Source organism: Salmo trutta, chromosome 14 (assembly GCF_901001165.1).
Source record: "Salmo trutta chromosome 14, fSalTru1.1, whole genome shotgun sequence".
NCBI lineage: Eukaryota > Metazoa > Chordata > Actinopteri > Salmoniformes > Salmonidae > Salmo > Salmo trutta.
The window spans coordinates 74,537,462-74,556,933 of record NC_042970.1 but is presented as its reverse complement, the minus strand read 5'-3'; the positions used below and the strand labels follow the sequence as shown (position 1 = coordinate 74,556,933).

The 19,472-nt window shown below is 44.4% G+C and overlaps 1 protein-coding gene across 2 annotated transcripts in view; it reads left to right on the top strand.

The window, feature by feature from the left end:
- The window catches only part of LOC115147384 (max-interacting protein 1), a 36,069-nt gene extending 16,831 nt beyond the window's left edge, over nt 1-19,238 (top strand). For both annotated transcript variants that reach the window (XM_029689610.1, XM_029689612.1), the window contains exons 4-6: nt 11,076-11,190; nt 14,182-14,386; nt 14,701-19,238. In XM_029689610.1, the coding sequence (XP_029545470.1) occupies nt 11,076-11,190; nt 14,182-14,386; nt 14,701-14,885 (505 nt within the window). In that variant the 3' untranslated portion in view covers nt 14,886-19,238. The remainder of the gene's footprint in view (nt 1-11,075; nt 11,191-14,181; nt 14,387-14,700) is intronic.
- Nucleotides 19,239-19,472: the final 234 nt, after the last annotated feature.

Here is a 19,472-nt window from a genome sequence, read left to right as displayed (position 1 = left end):
CCGTGTTGCTCTGTTGCCATGCGTCATTGCAGATTCCTCTCTGTGGTTTGGCATGGGTTCAGTGGTTCAACAGGCTTGATGTGAGGTGGAACAGATCGACTACAGTGTATATCTGGCTGGCAATTATCCTACAATTGGATTTATTTACCAAGCAGCCCTCTGCTGTGTGAGTGATGCGGGGTTCCCTGATATTCCAGGTATCCCGTGTTGATTCAACCCCTTTCCACACCAGCTGCTTTTGAACGGAGTTCCACTGTGGCTCCAGACTAAACAACCCAGTGGTTGTTGGAATGGATCCACAGGATGTGCTGCTCTCGACCAGCCAATCAAATCTCAAAGGAATGAAGAAGTCTAAAAAGGGAATGATTGATAGCCAAAAAGAGAGAGAGAGAGACATAGGCACACACACACACACACACACACACACACACACACACACACACACACACACACACACACACACACACACACAGTGTACCATCATAACCACACACTCAAAGTGATAAATTCCACCTCCACAGAATAGCTATATTCCCAATGTTTCTCTGTCATTCCGACATGGAATTTGGGTCACCATCCGACTTAATTCCGAGAGGGAATTCCGACTCCCGAGACTTACTAATCAGTCTCTAAGATCCCCAGTGAGTGCAGTAGGCTGTAACACATTTCTACAGTGAACACATTCCACATTCCTTTCATTCTTCAGTGCTGTTTGTTACATATATAACAATTGCCTGTCAGTGAAGAACTCAAAAGGACGATTGTCCTCATAGGACGTCCCCGGCTCAGAAGAAAAAGACAGTGAAGGATGGATCTCTCTCTTTCTCTCATTTACTAAGTACCAGTCTAAGAGTCCCAGATCGTTTCGTTCTGTCAATAGCCAGCTAGACAGGCTTCATGTCCTTGTGTTTGTTCTCTTTTGTCCTGTTGGCTTAATGAGGGTTTTCACTATACAAGGATGTTGTCTATGTTATCTCAACCACTAAGAGCTGCAGCACTCTGTCTTTAGTAGCCCAGTTAAAGACGCAGCATTCCATACGTTTCTGTAGGCTTCAGATGCTGGTTTCTGGGCAGATTACACAGAGACGGACGAGTTAGATCTTTAATGACGGTCTCTCCCCCCTCTCTCTCTCTCTCTCTCTCTCTCTCGCTCTCTCTTTCTCCATCTCTTTTTTTCCCCTCTCTGTTTCTCCCCACCTCTCCCTCTCCCCACCTCTCCCTCCCCCGCTACTTGTTGTAGGCCCCCCCATTCTCTCTCCCTACACCCATCCCTCTCTCCCATCTGTCTATGTTTTATAATAGATAACAGAAAAGCGTCATCCAGTCCTTTAGTGTAAAGATGCCATTGGCAGGACAGGCCTATATTCGTCTGAGAGAGTAGTGCGTGTATGTGTGTGTGCGCACGTGCGTGTGTGTGTTTAAGCCCAGAAACGTGGTAGATCACCATGTCACCACTCACCACTGAGTAAGATATTACAATCCACCGCTCGCCAGGAATATCAATGTATTTCTTTATTTACACTCACGTCTTAGCTGTCGCTCGTATTTACATCCAATTTGCTTTGAGGGGGGACAGTGACACTTCCTATTGTCCTATGGGAAGGTGGCTCTGTGTCCATCAGCTGTATGGTCTGTCATTGGTGGAGAATAAGTAGCCTTTTACTAGGGAATCAAATAAGGAATCCCAAAGTAATGAATTGAATCAAATAGAGCATAACATGTTTATTTTGCTCTTTGATAGTCATGGCAGTATGGTTCTTTAGGACATTCTGTTCCAATCATGTGGTTGCTACAAATAAAACATTTTATAAACTGGGTGGTTCAAGCCCTGAATTCTGATTGGCTGACAGCTGTGTTATATCACACCGTATACCACGGGTATGACAAAACATGTGTTTTTCCTGCTCTAATGACGTTGGTAACCAGTTTATAATAGCAATAAGGCACCTCGGGTTTGTGGTATATGGCCAATATACCACGGCTAAGGGTTGTATCCAGGCACTCCGCGATGCATCGTGCATAAGAACAGCCCTTAGCCGTGGTATATTGGCCAGATACCACACCCACTCGGGCCTTGTTGCTTAAATATAGCATTGGAAAAGGTCAATCTATTACAGAACCTCGAAGTGACATTGACTGACTTCCTGGTGTGGTCGTCCTATGGGAAGGTGGTGATATGTTGTGATGATGGTGCTATTGGGAGTTAACCATGTGGGAGCTACTACCATGTGCTTTAAGCATGGAGAACAAACCGTCCGTTAGGCTACGTGACCTATTGAGTCAGTCAGTTGGTCAGGTGCTGCTGGTACAACATGTGACCTGCACCATAGCAGTCACCACGTGACAGCACAGTGAGCGGTCGGCCTAAATGAAAGAGAAGGAGAACAACACACACACACACTGAACCACACAGGGCATCCTTACCAGAAAAACAACACCGCCATTGTGTTGGTAGCGTAGCTAGCAGACAAAAGTGATTCAACATTGGGGCCTGTATTCGTGTACGTGTGTGTGTTTGATACAGTAAGCTGTTTTAGTTGTGTGTTTTTATAAGACGGGTGGGAGAGCAGGGTTCGTGTACTCACACGGCTGCATGTATGTAATATTTATGTAACATGTATGTGGGCTGTGTGAAGAGTGACTGCCACATGCATATTGCATTTCACCGTCTGCAAAATGTACGGGGGTGGATCAACGCTCTGTATGTTTGGCCCATATATTAATTCCAGATGATTCCATATGATCTACAGGGGCGTAAAGCGATTTCCCAAGAGTACACAGCTAAGCCAACATGCCCTGTTTGATATTTTTTGTGCTTAAATTATAGATTTAACCTACACTTGAGTGTACAAAACATTAGGAACACCTGCTCTTTCCATGACAGACTGACCAGGTGAATCCAGGTAAAAGCTATGATCCCTTATTGATGTCACTTGTTAAATCCACTTCAGTCAGTGTAGATGAAGGGGAGGAGACAGGTAAAAAAAAATGTTTAAGCCTTGAGACAATTGAGACATGGATTGTGTATGTGTGACATTCAGAGGGTGAATGGACAAGACAAAATATTTAAGTGTCTTTGAACAGGGTATGGTAGTAGGTGCCAGGAGCACCGGTTTGAGTCAAGAACTGCAACACTGCTGGGTTTTTCACACTCAACGGTTTCCTGTGTGTATCAAGAATGGTCCACCACCCACAGGACATACAGCCAACTTGACACAGCTGTGGGAAGCATTGGAGTCAACAAGGGCCAGCATCCCTGAGGAAGGCTTTTGACACCTTGTAGAGTCCATGCTTCAACGAATTAAGGCTTTTCTGAGGGAAAAACGGGGGGTGCAACTCAATATTAGAAAGGTGTTCCTTATGTTTTGTACACTCAGTGTATATTTAAAAAAATGTCCGCTTCATTGAAATCATAGAGAACATCTGTGTGTGTTTGGTGTGTATAGCTCTCAATTTTACTGTTCAAGAAAATACATCAAATAGTTCCAATCTATTTGGATTTAGACTGTGGCTTTGGGGCCTCAGATAAGGCTGGACGAAGCTGGAAAGAAAATAAGTGGTGGATTTAATTTCCCTTCCTATCCCTGGAAAGAGACATGGTGATATTGGTCAGCGTCATGCTAACAAGAGACCATGTTCATAATGATCGTGGCTGCGTCCCAAATTGCACCCTACTCCCTATGTTGTGCACTTCTTTTGACCAGGGCCTATCGGGTTCTGGTCAAAAGTAGTGGACTATGTAGCGAACAGGGTGCCATTTGGGGCGTAGTTCATAATGGCCATGATGTCTCCATTTCCTGACTGCCTTGTCGGCTTGGAGATTTACCACCGCGCTCCACCAAGGATCTGGAATAGTATCATATCCTGGCCCGCGTGCCAAATGGCGCCCTGTTCACTACATAGTGCACGACTTTTGACCAGAGCCTGGTCAAAAGTAGTGCACTGTGTAGGGAATAGGGCGCCATTTGGGATGCTGCAGCCTATGTGAAGGATCTGTAATTAGTTTAATATCTATGTGAAGGCTCACTTGTCAGCTCGCTACATAAATAACTAGGTCATATGGGAGGTGGGGTTGAGGGTGTGGGGCACGCTAGCAATGTGATCTGTCTTGATTAATCAGGAATTAGTGTTTTAAAGTCATTACCCTCTATTCATAGGCCTACATCATTGAAATTGACCTAACGCTAAACCAATATATTTCTTAACAACTTTTCCTGATGTTCTATACCGTCCTGATCACATCCTTTAAATGTATGGCGTGTTATCTGTAGCCAGAGGCTGAACGGTCCCTTTAAGAACATATGTAATGTATATCAGACATCTTGGATGGACCGTGCCGTCAAGTCATTCATTATTTAAGACTTATTCAAAAGTTCCAGGAAATCTAGGCCAGCTATAGCTCCTTTATCTCTCTGCCTCATGTGTGTTCCACGAAATACTGTCACAACCAGCAGGACTTGATGTCCTCAGCCAGATCAGTGTTTTACACAAGGAAAAAAAGACATTTCTAAAATAAGCTCTTTCTTTTTTAGGTTTGGGGTTATTAGACTGCACCTTGGCTCCAGGTTTCTCAAACAAACCCACCTTTAATTAGCCTTATCTGCAAAACATTACAGAAGCTACTATTTAAGCTACTCTATTAAACTGGGAGACAACACACCGTGTTAATGTGATGCTGCAAGCCACAGACCATAATGCAACAGTCTATATAAAGACCACTCACTACCTCTACTACACCAGTTACATCACAACCATAATGTAACAGTCTATAGAAAGACCACTCACTACCTCTACTACACCAGTTACATCACAACCATAATGTAACAGTCTATATAAAGACCACTCACTACCTCTACTACACCAGTTACATCACAACCATAATGCAACAGTCTATAGAAAGACCACTCACTACCTCTAAAACACCAGTTACATCACAACCATAATGTAACAGTCTATATAAAGACCACTCACTACCTCTAAAACACCAGTTACATCACAACCATAATGTAACAGTCTATAGAAAGACCACTCACTACCTCTAAAACACCAGTTACATCACAACCATAATGTAACAGTCTATATAAAGACCTCTCACTACCTCTAAAACACCAGTTACATCACAACCATAATGTAACAGTCTATAGAAAGACCACTCACTACCTCTAAAACACCAGTTACATCACAACCATAATGCAACAGTCTATAGAAAGACCACTCACTACCTCTACTACACCAGTTACATCACAACCATAATGCAACAGTCTATATAAAGACCACTCACTACCTCTAAAACACCAGTTACATCACAACCATAATGTAACAGTCTATAGAAAGACCACTCACTACCTCTAAAACACCAGTTACATCACAACCATAATGTAACAGTCTATAGAAAGACCACTCACTACCTCTAAAACACCAGTTACATCACAACCATAATGCAACAGTCTATAGAAAGACCACTCACTACCTCTACTACACCAGTTACATCACAACCATAATGCAACAGTCTATATAAAGACCACTCACTACCTCTAAAACACCAGTTACATCACAACCATAATGTAACAGTCTATAGAAAGACCACTCACTACCTCTACTACAGCCTCTGTAGCTGCAGGAGGTGACGGTTGAAAAGAGCCGTGTTAAAAACACCAACCACAATAAACGCTTGCTGCCTGTCTGTGTGCACAGCTGAGCATCCTTTCAACCGTCTTTTCAACCTCTCTTCAAACCATTTTCCAACATCTTGTCGGGGCAGTTTTTTGATTTATTTCCTTTCAAACTCTCTCTTGATCAGATGAAAGAGAAAGAGAGAAGAGTAAATGAGGAACCTGTGGAGGGGTGAATACAGAGAGAGAAGGAGTGCGTAGACCAAGAGCTGTGAGCAGTGCTTGGGGCGATCCTGCCGTGTTACAAAAGAGGGTTTTGAAGTGCGGATGGCCTTTTTCTCTGAAGGGTTAGCCCTTGTGTTGGAGGCAGGTTTGCGCGTAGGAAAGAGAGGAAGATTGATGGATAGAATGGAGGGAGTGAGAGAGAGGTGGAGGTTAGAGAGCTTGGAAGACCATCTCTCCACACAATTTGTTTATTTGTACCATCATCATGCAGTCAGCTTCACAAACTACAACATTATGCATCCATTTACCATTGTTGTCATTCAAAATCCTAGCTTTGATTTCCTGTGTGTGAGTTCTGAGGACTTCGTGGCAGCATCCGCATGCTAGCAACACGCGTTATGTAATCTGCATGATGCAGATGGGAGCCCCATTCACGTAAAGCTAACGCTAGGTAATGCTATTCATGGGATGACCTGGAGAACAGGGCTCTTTGGCAGGCTAACGTTAGCACACGTTCTAGGCTATCAATAGCTAAAGCAACAAGGCTCATTAGCGGGCTAACGCTAGCAAGCGCTAGGCTATTCATAGGAGTGGCGCTAATGCTATCCAACCCCCTGCAGTGCTAAATTAGCTTAGCAGGTTATCTATACCCAGCACACTACTGACACTGAGGTTAGCGTCCTGGCATGATCCTTCCTGTAGCTAACTCTGGTGTGTGTGGTGTTGCAGTGTCCTACCACTGCAAATTAAATCCAATGCCATTTATGTAACGAGATAGGCCTAGCAGGATTGGGGTTAATTCCATTGCATTCGGGAAGTAAACAGGAATTCTAATTCCAATTTTTACTCTGCATTTCAGTTTACTTCCCAGTTTGACTGAATTGAACCCAACCTTGAGACCTAGTCTCTGTTACTAGGTCTATATTCCCTGTTTGCTATTTTGTGCTCAGGAGGCCCCAAAGGAGATTACAGTGCAGAATGCCTGTGTTTAAAGTCCCACTCGGGTATTTAAGCCCACAAACGACTCATTCATTTTTTGTCACCTATTAGGGTTTAAGCCCAGGTCTTTGACCCGACCGATAAACAACTTCCCAGCATGCTTTAGGGATTACCACCAATAACTCTTAAACCTAACTGGTAATTAACCACACTTTAAAGGTTTAGGAACATTTAACCCTTGGTGGACATTGTGTGTGGACAGTGACAGAATTATAGGGACATACTTCTCTATCTCGATCTCACTCTTCTTTCTATTTCGCTCTGTTTCTCTCTCTCTTTTTTTCTCCGCCTCTGCCGATCTCTGTCTCGACCTCTCTGTCAATCTCTCTCTACATCTCTATTTTCTCTCTCCCTCTCCTCCTCCTTCCGCCTCTCGTTCTCCTTCTTCCTCCTCTCTCTGTCCCTCCCCATCCCCCCCATCTCTCTCCATCGCTCTCTGGAGGAGGGGAGAGAAGAGGAGGAAGAGGGGAAGGAGAGAGATATTAACCTTAGTTACATTGACCTTGCGTGTGTAGAAATCAAGGCTGAGAAATGTGCTTTGAGAAGTCATCACATGGGTGTGGAGGTGTCTGTGGTTAGCTGCTTTGACTCACTATCAGAATAGGCCTACGCATTCAAACTACATCCAGACATGTCCTATGTGCGAAAGAACAGGAAGCCGTGACTATATAGACTTACAATGACTGTGGTTAACTAGCCCTGCCTACTCATGAAGAGGTTAACCTTCACTTGAGACAGATAGACAGATGGGTCTGTGAACGGGGCCTGCCGTCTTCCCCCCTCACCCTCCAGTAAGGGAGGGTTATCTTGGGTCAGCTGCTGAGACTGCAGTAGGGTGCATGGTTGTCTTTATCAGTGAGAGGTGAAGTGGAGAGGGGAGGGGAGGGGGAGGGAGGGGGAGTAGAGACCTGTAGAACTACTGTCTGGAGGAGCTCCATTCACCTCACCCACTAGCCTGACAGGCATGTCTAGACTTGTCTAGGGCATGTGAGTTCAGCCAGCTCAGCTTTACTGATGTGCTACAGCCATCTTCCAGGTCAAATAGTGTGATAACCCAGAGGTCTCCAAACCTGTCTGTAACCTGCTGTTAACACTATACAAGTGGCACTGTCCTAGCCATGCTAGCCTTACCCTCATGTGGGTGCTAGCAAGCAAGCTAAGTAGTGCTACCTATCAACAGCCATTGTCAGCCAATCCAGTAGAGGTTGGAAGCTATGGTGAGCTTCGATTGGTCCCTAACCTCACGCGACATCCTAGAGGATTTGAATGAAGTTCAGCTTTCCCCAACTTAAGTCCCGCCCTGTTCGGCTGCCTCGCTTTCCTTCCGTTTGAAGTGAATGGCTTCCGATGTTTCACCGTGCGATGCCGCTTCCGAGTGTAAACTCAGAGTAAGGCCTGAGGTACCGCTATACAGAGGACACCCACACCCACGCCTGAGAGCAGAGAACAGAGATGAATGTGGATCGTAGTCCATCTCTGTGTAGACCTGCTGGGTGAGAGGAGATGGTCACACACTACGTGCCTGCACTAGGATAACTGTGACTGATAAAGACTGAATGTGGGCTGGCCTGCCCTGTGAATGGGGCTGTTTACTGTCAGAGACAGACAGATATTTATCATATATAGAGACGTGTGTACGTGTGTGTACGTGTTTTTGTACGCGTGTGCGTGCGCATTTATTATTTAAGTGTTATCAGCAGTGCTGCCCTCCCATCCTGTCCCCACAACCCAGAGGCATAACGTTCACGTTCTTCACATAGTTGAACACACACACACACACACACACACACACACAGAGAGAGAGGAGAGTCGTTTCTGAGTAGTTGCTGGTGTCTTTAGGTTATAATCTAGCCTCAGGGCCGAGATACTTTGCATGTCCTAGTCTGAGTAGCCTAATGCCCTAGGTTAGCAAAAATATCTCTTCACTGCAGCCTAATGCCCTAGGTTAGCTAAAATACCTTTTCACTGCAGCCTAATGCCCTAGGTTGGCTAAAATACCTCTTCACTGCAGCCTAATGCCCTAGGTTAGCTAAAATACCTCTTCACTGCAGCCCAATGCTCTAGGTTAGCTGAAATACCTCTTCACTGCAACCTAATGGCCTAGGTTAGCAAAAATACCTCTTCACTGCAGCATAATGCCCTAGGTTAGCTAAAATACCTCTTCACTACAGCCTAATGCTCTAGGTTAGCTAAAATACCTCTTCACTACAGCCTAATGCTCTAGGTTAGCTAAAATACCACTTCACTGCAGCCTAATGCTCTAGGTTAGCTGAAATACCTCTTCACTGCAACCTAATGGCCTAGGTTAGCAAAAATACCTCTTCACTGCAGCCTAATGCTCTAGGTTAGCTAAAATACCTCTTCACTGCAGCCTAATGCCCTAGGTTGGCTAAAATACCTCTTCACTACAGCCTAATGTCCTAGGTTAGCTAAAATACCTCCTCACTGCAGCCTAATGCCCTAGGTTGGCTAAAATACCTCTTCACTACAGCCCAATGCTCTAGGTTAGCTAAAATACCACTTCACTGCAGCCTAATGCCCTAGGTTAGCTAAAATACCTCTTCACTGCAGCCTAATGCCCTAGGTTGGCTAAAATACCTCTTCACTACAGCCTAATGCTCTAGGTTAGCTAAAATACCTCTTCACTGCAGCCAAATGCCCTAGGTTGGCTAAAATACCTCTTCACTACAGCCTAATGCTCTAGGTTAGCTAAAATACCTCTTCACTGCAGCCTAATGCCCTAGGTTAGCTAAAATACCTCTTCACTACAGCCTAATGCCCTAGGTTAGCTAAAATACCTCTTCACTGCAGCCTAATGCCCTAGGTTAGCTAAAATACCTCTTCACTGCAGCCTAATGCTCTAGGTGAGCTAAAATACCTCTTCACTGCAGCCTAATGCCCTAGGTTAGCTAAAATACCTCTTCACTGCAGCCTAATGCCCTAGGTTAGCTAAAAGACCTCTTCACTGCAGCCCAATGCTCTAGGTTAGCTGAAATACCTCTTCACTGCAACCTAATGGCCTAGGTTAGCAAAAATACCTCTTCACTGCAGCATAATGCCCTAGGTTAGCTAAAATACCTCTTCACTGCAACCTAATGCCCTAGGTTAGCTAAAATACCTCTTCACTGCAGCATAATGCCCTAGGTTAGCTAAAATACCTTTTCATTGCAACCTAATGCCCTAGGTTAGCTAAAAGACCTCTTCACTGCAGCCCAATGCTCTAGGTTAGCTGAAATACCTCTTCACTGCAACCTAATGGCCTAGGTTAGCAAACATACCTCTTCACTGCAGCATAATGCCCTAGGTTAGCTAAAATACCTCTTCACTGCAACCTAATGCCCTAGGTTAGCTAAAATACCTCTTCACTGCAGCATAATGCCCTAGGTTAGCTAAAATACCTTTTCACTGCAGCCTAATGCCCTAGGTTAGCTAAAATACCTCTTCACTACAGCCTAATGTCCTAGGTTAGCTAAAATACCTCTTCACTACAGCCTAATGTCCTAGGTTAGCTAAAATACCTCTTCACTACAACCTAATGCCCTAGGTTAGCTAAAATACCTCTTCACTACAGCCTAATGCCCTAGGTTAGCTAAAATAACCCTTCACTGCAGCCTAAAGGACAGGTTATTGTGTTACACCCTCAGTGATCTCTCTCTACCTCTCTATTCAGCCATTACCTATGTATACTGTCCTACCTTCAGTAATGTAGTCTAGCTAGCTATCATTATAATGAGCCAGAGAGGGAGGGAGAACTGAAGTGGGATGGGGTGCAGGAAATGCCATTACACCTCTCTGTGTCATTTGAGATTGTGTGTGTTGTGGTGTAATTTGGGCTCAGACAATTTCATTTACATTTGATTAATTTAGCAGACGCTGTTATCCAGAGCGACTTACAGTTAAGTGCATTCATCTTAAGATAGCTAGGTGAGACAACCATTTCCTGGTCAGGTCATGTGGTCAGCCATGGAGGGGGGAAGGAGAACTGAGTAGGGTGCAGGAAACACCATTACATCTCTCTCTCTCTCTCTCTCTCTCTCTCTCTCTCTCTCTCTCTCTCTCTCTCTCTCTCTCTCTCTCTCTCTCTCTCTCTCTCTCTCTCTCTCAGTATCATCTGGTCCTATGTGTTGTCTTGTTATCTATTGTATCTGGCTCCTGAATCCTTTAATATCATGTCTCTAACCTCTTTCTCTCTCTCTCTCTCTCTCTCTCTCTCTCTCTCTGTGTGTTCCTCTCTTCCAGGAGAGCCCACCTGCGTCTGTGTTTGGAGAGGTTGAAGGCCCTCATCCCTCTGGGAAAAGACTGTAACCGTCACACTACCCTGGGGCTGCTCAACAAAGCCAAATCACATATTAAGGTAACTATACCGCACGGACACACACACATACACACTTATGACCTGTTCAAGTCTAAAACACACACATACACACACTTATGACCTGTTCAAGTCTAAAACACACACATACACACTTATGACCTGTTCAAGTGTAAAACACACACATACACACTTATGACCTGTTCAAGTCTAAAACTCACACATACACACTTATGACCTGTTCAAGTCTAAAACACACATATACACACTTATGACCTGTTCAAGTCTAAAACACACACATACACACTTATGACCTGTTCAAGTCTAAAACACACACATACACACTTATGACCTGTTCAAGTCTAAAACACACACATACACACTTATGACCTGTTCAAGTCTAAAACACACACATACACACTTATGACCTGTTCAAGTCTAAAACAGCTCTCCAAATGCTTTAAATATGCATGACAAGTATTTTGCATTTTCCATTGATTTATTTGAGTTGTATGAAGCTTTACTATTTTAACTCAAACAACACATTTGACTAGTAACCAATGTTCCCTCTGAGCTGAGTTTCCCCGCTAGTTAACTCTATCGACGTTTCCCTTTACTGTGGGAATTGTGATCGAATCAGCGCAATCATTATTAGCCACTTTCAACACAACATACCGAAACAAAACAAACTGTGCAAGAGACTTTGTCGTACGCAGAGCGCGTCAGATTTCTATTGCACTGACAGGCACGACTCAGGTCTGTACTCTACACAGACCGGTGCGCCATAACCAATCAGAGCTTCAATAGCCCTATATGCAAATAGACCATTTCCAAATATGGATTTGTGCCATTCACTTTGAACTGGACTGTGTTTACAGCATGAGCGGCTGCGATCGTTATGCGCTTGTTTTGAAATCAAAGCGAGAGCTGCATGTAGCCTGGTGTACACATTTGTTCATATTCTTTGCTAGTTAGTGAGTTATTAGCCCAGTTATAAATCATTTGTAGTCAGCAATGTGGGAGTGGTTGCTTCCTACAAGAGAACAAAACGTGTACATTTCTTGGCACCTTTGAAAGCGAGTCGGGTAAAGAGCTTTTTTTATGGCAGTTTTTTATTTGGAGACGGTCTTGAATAATATAAGTAGCCAATAGGCAGAGGGTAGCATCATTTGTCTGATTCTCTGTAATAATGGTATGGAAATAATAATAAATGTTATTTTGGAAAGTGGTTTCTTGCATCAAACAACACAACAAATTGTTCAGGGTAAACAGGTTAATGTCGAGCCCCGCATGTGTTTTTCAAAACCCTGCATGGAATGTAGGCCTTCATTGAACAGCACACATTGGCTGCTACTGTAGGCTGAATGATAGAACAGCTATTCACATGTTAAAATGTTATGGGATACATATTCTCCATATATTTGTTTATGTTAGGCCACTCTGATAGGCCTACATTATGATCAAATAGCCACAGTAGTCTACTTGATCACCGTTACTGAAATTCGCTCACTGCCGGAAAACATGAGAGGGAACATTACTAGTAATGAGAAACATGTTGCTTGTTCTGAGTCTATGGCCCGTGCAGCTTCCCCACTACTGACAGCCACCTGAATGAGATTAACATGGGAATGAAGATCAATAACATTGACCCTGACAATGACACAGAAACATGGAATGAAGGCTTGCATTGTTGTTGCATGTCTCTCGCTCGCTCTCGCTCTCTCCCCCTCTCTCTCTCTCTCTCTCTCTTTCTCTCTCCTGCCCCTCTCTCTTTCATTCTCTTTCACTCCCCCCCTCTCTCTCTCTCGGTCTCTTTTTGTCTCCTCTCTCTCTCTCTCTCTCTCTCTCTCTCTCTCAGTGCTGTAACTGTCAGCTCTAGTCTTTATCAAGTATTGACGTGACTCTGTGTAACACCAGTAGTAAACAAACGCATCGTAAACAAAACACTGATACAAGATAAACAACGCCAAGTCTGGAAAGACAGAACGTTGCTTCTGTGTTGGACTGTTGGGTGATTTCCCTTCCATAGGTTAGAGTTAGTCTGTAGGTCAGGAGACGGGATACTGAAGTCTGACATTGGAGTTGTAGCGTTTGGAGAATTGATTGGCGGTTTCATTGACTCCTCTATCTCTCATCCTCTCTCCTCGTCCCAATTTTTAATCTACTTCCTTATCTGTATCTCTCCCTCCATCCCCATCTCCCACTGTCACTATCCCTCTGAGAATATCTTCTCCATCAACCTTACCCGCTGAAATATAAATATTAAAATCTATTCATAACCACGTTCTCTCGTCTCTTTCTTCTCTCCTCTCCCTCCTATAGAGACTTGAACACACCTGGTAAAATATCCTGTTAAATAGATAAAGGAACACACAGAGGATAGCAACTCGTCATCTCTCTGAGGGTGTGGTCGAGGAGGCAGGTGCTCTTTGGAAACAGCTATACACATCCAGTTTGTTCAAGATAACTAAACACACTCCTCTCTCTCTCCTCTCTCTCTCCTCTCTCTCTCCTCTCTCCTCTCTCTCTCCTCTCTTCTCTCTCTCTCTCCTCTCTTCTCTCTCTCTCTCTCCTCTCTCTCTCCTCTCTCTCTCTCTCTCTCTCCTCTCTTCTCTCTCTCTCTCCTCTCTCTCTCCCTCTCTCTCCTCTCCTCTCTCTCTCTTTCCCCCTTCTCCTCTCCTGTCTCTCTCTCTCCCTTCTCGCCTCTCTCCTCTCTCCTCTCTCTCCCTTCTCTCCTCTCTCGCTCTCTCTCCTCTCCTTCTCCTCTCCTGTCTCCCTCTCTCCTCTCTCTCTCCCTTCTCTCCTCTCCTGTCTCTCTCTCCTCTCTCTCTCCCTTCTCTCCTCTCTCTCTCCCTTCTCCCTTCTCTCCTCTCTCCCTTCTCTCTCTCTCTTCTCCTCTCCTCTCCTGTCTCTCTCCTCTCCTGTCTCTCTCTCTCCCTTCTCTCACTTCTCCTCTCCTCTCTCTCCCTTCTCTCCTGTCTCTCCCTTCTCTCCTCTCTCTCCCTTCTCTCCTCTTTTCTCTCCCTCTTCTAGAAACTTGAAGAGGCGGACCGTAAGAGCCGTAACCAGCTGGACAGTCTGGAGAGGGAGCAGAGGCACCTCCAGCGCCAGTTGGACCTGCTGCAGGGGGGCACCGGGGCCGGGGTAGGAGGCACTGGGCCGGGGGAGGGAGAGAGGATACGCATGGACAGCGTGGGCTCCACCCTCTGCTCCTCCGAGCGCTCCGACTCGGACCAAGGTGAGCGACCGTGACCGCCGAAAGGGATCATTGTCAGATTCCAGTTTTCATTTCAGTGTATCACACACATAAGCACATCAGTTAAAGAGACGTGGACTTTGTGCACACTTGTACCCTATTCTTAGGATAACCAGAATGGTTTGCTTCCACACAGAATCAAGCTAACTTCTCAGTTTAGTAGTGTTCCTGTTTAGTTCCAAGAAGCTCTTGTTTTGAGTGTTATTCCAACGTTCTGCTCTTCTCTTACTCCCTCTCTCTCGCCCCCCTCTCTCTCTCTACCTCTCTCTTTCTCCCACCTCCCTTGCCCTCTACAGAGGAGATTGAGGTGGACGTGGAGTCTACAGAGTTCTCGGAGCACGGGGAACTGGACTCGGTTTCTACGGCCTCCACCAGCGATCTAGACGACCACAGCAGCCTTCAGAGTCTAGCCAGCGACGAGGGCTACTCCAGCTGCAGCATCCTCAAACTCTCCTCAGCCTTCTCCGGATCCTCCTCATAGGAGATGGCTGTTGGGTGTAGACTCCTCCCCCCACCTCGGGGGGGCTAAACCAACATCCAAAGACCAACCACCTGAACCTGGCCAGCGACGAAGGTTACGAGGGCGAACGTTAATCCAGCGTCCTCGTCAAACTCAGCGCCTTCTCTGACCGGCCGATTAGAGTTGTCTCCAGCCCCAGCTCCAACCTGCAAAAACCTTGGCCTCCCACCTCCATCCACCGACCCTGTTGTGTATCGTCATGTCCCCCATCTACATGTATCATCGCCGACTACTCCGTCGCCATGGCATCCCTCAAGTGGCGCCCTGACGTCCTTCTAACTTCCTGTCTGTAACATCGCACCATCCGTCGCTCTGCTCCAATTCGCTGCTGAACCTCAACCCCCAGTCCGAGTAGAACCCCCCCTCCCCCGGAACCCCTCAACCCCCCCTCCGTCCCAAGCAGAAGGTCCAACCCCCCCCGCATCGTCCCGATAGCAGGTACATGAAGAACAGAGATTGATCCAAACACAGAACCAACCAACCTTTATTTTGAGAATCTGAATAAGAGCAATGGTTTTAGAAGAGATTTGAACTTGAGTGGCTTTATGAATGATTGAAGATGAAAAAGGATGTATTTTTATGAATATGCTGGGATCAGCATTATCTTGGTTTTATTGCAGACATAATCGAAGGGAATAGACCACTTTTTTAAATCAAACAATTGATTAAGTTATTTTAAAAACAAACAAAAAAACAACCCCATATTTTAGCATCAGAAATGCACTTACATTTCTAATATATATTAGAATATTTTCTGAGTTTTAAAACCCTGTTTGGTTCTATGTGTTTGAGTGTTTGTTCTGGTCTTGTGTCCAAAGTCAAGTCAATGTTCTGCTGGACGTAAAAACAAATTTGGGAACAAGTGGTAATTTGGACACAGACTTTGTGGAATGTCAAAAAGTCTACTTGCCATATCAACACATTTTGGCCCTTGAACGACGTCCTTTTTTATTTAAAAATTCTTGTCTTTGTGTTTTTTTTACCACTGTGCAACCACAGCACTGCATCCAGCAGACACTTGAAATGGTGCTACCTGAAACAGCAACAACAAACCCATCAACAACGCAGCTCAAACGCTTGTACAACCAACGATCCTTGTCTGCCGTGTCATACAGGACGTTTCCATCCAAACGAATGGAGGAGAGAAAAAAACATGCATTATATGCATTCCCATGGAACGTGGTGCTCGGTGTGGAAATCAATCTTCAAATGTGTTTTTACAACAACGCAGCTACCACAACAAGCTATCCTGCACCTGCCTACCTTATAGCTGTCTATAGAAACAAATCGGCACAATTTAAAAAGAAAGAATACCAAGGAACTTTGGACTATAGAGACAACATCATCCTTTCTCTCTATCCAGCAGTAACAAGCAATAACTATTTCTAGTAGGTTTATTTATTCAGCTCCTCCTGTTTTTCCCCCCCTCTCTTTTCCAAGGCAACAGACCTGTGGCCGTCCAAAAAAAGCTCATTCAACTTGCTTTGTTTTTTGTTGTTGTACATAATTAGATAGCTTACAAATAGCTTAATAAATTAACGTTGAAAAAAGGAGTGTAAAAAAAAAAGTTAGAAAACTTGTGGATAGAAAAAACCTATTGCCTCTGTTGCTGTTTTTGACCTTGTGTTTTTGTGCATTTTAAATTATATTTTTGAAAAGATTTATTCTACTTCTCTCAGAGTGTGACTGGCAAGCGGTCAGTCAGTCATCCACGTGGCATGAATTGGACAGTATTGCTTTGTTCATTTTGCTGGTTGAAACGTTCAAAAGTTACCATTCTGTAGCTGTCCCCCATCAACCCCAAGAGAAGTTCCACTTCATAGTACTTAACTTAAAGTTCAAGACACAACAACAAGAGAACAACAACTATATGGCTGTAATACAAAATGGCCGCCACCCAGGACATCTTCTGTTCATAAATACAGAGTTTGTGTGGCACTCTTATTTATTCAAATTTCTTTGTTTTTTACTTTTATTTTGAAACCTCCTATATGGCATTCCACTGGTGGTATCTGGTGAGCTGTGGGGGAACTCGAGTCTGAAGTGACAACACCAAGGTGTATGATGATGTCATTGACTGTGTGTGTACATCCTTAGCCCTTGTTACTGAAGCGAACCCAACTTGCACTTTGAAAAGTCTTGTTTTCCACTGGTATTCACGTATCTCTTCATATGAAAGAACAATCCCACCCTGACCCTTGACTTTTTGAAGTTTATATATTTATTAGCCTATTTCTCCATCCCTCACAGAACCAACACAGAACGGGGAAAAAAATGAAAAAAGTTAACTTATTTGGTTTCTGTCTTATCTTATTATTATCCTCCCTATTTTTTTATGATTTTATCCCTTATTTTAAGATTTTATGTTTAAAAGTGAAACAATGTCTTTTTCCCAAATGGCACCCTATTCCCTACACAGTGCACTACTTTTGACCAGACTCTGTCAAAAGTAGAGCACTAAGTAGGGAATAGGGTGCCATTTGGGAAACAGACAATGGTGAATCGTAGTGAAGTCAGTCAGGATAACAGTCTAATGTTGTTTTGTTAGACGGACATTTGAAATGTAATCAGCCCCCAAGCTGCGTCCAGTACTGAGCCTCTTAGCATCCACGGTCCAGTTCAAACTGACCCCAAGCTGTTCCCAGTACTGAGCCTCTTAGCATCCACAGTCCAGTTCAAACTGACCCCAAGCTGTTCCCAGTACTGAGCCTCTTAGCATCCACGGTCCAGTTCAAACTGACCCCAAGCTGCTCCCAGTACTGAGCCTCTTAGCATCCACGGTCCAGTTCAAACTGACCCCAAGCTGCTCCCAGTACTGAGCCTCTTAGCATCCACGGTCCAGTTCAAACTGACCCCAAGCTGCTCCCAGTACTGAGCCTCTTAGCATCCACGGTCCAGTTCAAACTGACCCCAAGCTGCTCCCAGTACTGAGCCTCTTAGCATCCACGGTCCAGTTCAAACTGACCCCAAGCTGCTCCCAGTACTGAGCCTCTTAGCATCCACGGTCCAGTTCAAACTGACCCCAAGCTGTATGGTCATTTCTTCTCCTTCTCTGATAGGCTGGGTGGAGTTTTTGTCGTAACAGTTTACACCTATCCAATAATCCTAGAATTTGCTAGGAGGGGATGGGGGTGTAGGGTCAAGGGGTTGATTTTGGACTCAGCCTACACTAGCCAAGTCTAATTGGCAAATACTGAGCCAGCTACTATACAAAATGGGGGCTAACTAACTAACTCCACACTCCTCTAGTAGGACGACAAGTAGTAGGCTTTACTAGATGATGTTTTAGTCAACAAAATGTGTCTTACATTTACAAAAATTCTCAGATTAATATTATTGAGAACAAAAGCCTATGGTTTCAACGAAGGACATCATTCAAGGTGTAAAGTTAGAGTGTAATCTTGCGGGATTTCATGATCTCCTCAAATTTTGATGGTTCACTGACGATGGTGCTTTCTCGATATAAACAAATAAGCCAAACAACCTCAGAACAGCAACAGTGTCCTCTTCTCTTTCACAGGGGGCAGATTACTTCACTCTCCTTCATTTACACTTTTATCGTCTAGCGCTTTTTGTTTGTCGTTTTTTGAACCTGCACTATGAGAAAAAAGGGCCCATATTTAATGAAAAACTGTGTTTTTCCCCCAATACCCTCTCTCTTTTGTGTGTGTTGTCTGGTGTCCTTAGTGCGGCCATATAAGTGATACCTGCTTTTGCCTCTGTATGGCTAGCAGTATGTTGTTATATCCAGATTTGGGGTCTATTCTAACTCAATTCCTATCTGTTGAGTTCAAGATGGGAATTTCTTACCTGGTATCCAAACTGAATTCACATTCCATTTTGCGGATTGAATTTAGATGGAATTGACCTCCACCCTGAATAATGTCACTGCAGTGTACTAGGTATTGGTCTTATAGACAACGACTCGAAGGGGGGGAACGAATAGCCTGGGACCCAGATCTGTTTGTGCTGTCTTTCCAACTCCTATGGTCATTCTGGTCAAGACAGCACACACAGATCTGGGAACCAGGTTAAGGCAGAATGAATGGGTCAAAGTAGATACAGCTATTCCCACCTCCAAACAGGACAGACCTAGCCTGGGTTAAATTAGGCTGAATGCTGTGATACGAGTTAGCGTAGCATTCAGTCTGGTTTAACCAGGCTATAGGAGAGACTATAGTCCCCTTGTTGTTCAGATGAACTCTGTGGCCATCAATCCTTTGTAGAACATGCTGTCTGATGATGTTGATTCTCGCTGTGTAAGTTTGAAAATGCAATACTTACAATAAAACCTCCAAGATTTTCAAACCGGAACTTGTTGACTTTGTTGTCTACTATCTATCTATATTGTTATTTTCAAGGTTGTTTTTAATCCATTCTCCGTTCATTTTGAGGAAGTCAGACACTTCTTAGTGGTTGGGTTCCTGTCAGTCAGCCATACACTGAGTGTACGAAACATTAGGAACACCTACTCTTTCCATGACAGACTGACCAGGTGAATCCAGGTGAAAGCTATGATCCATTATTGGTGTCAGTTGTTAAATCTAC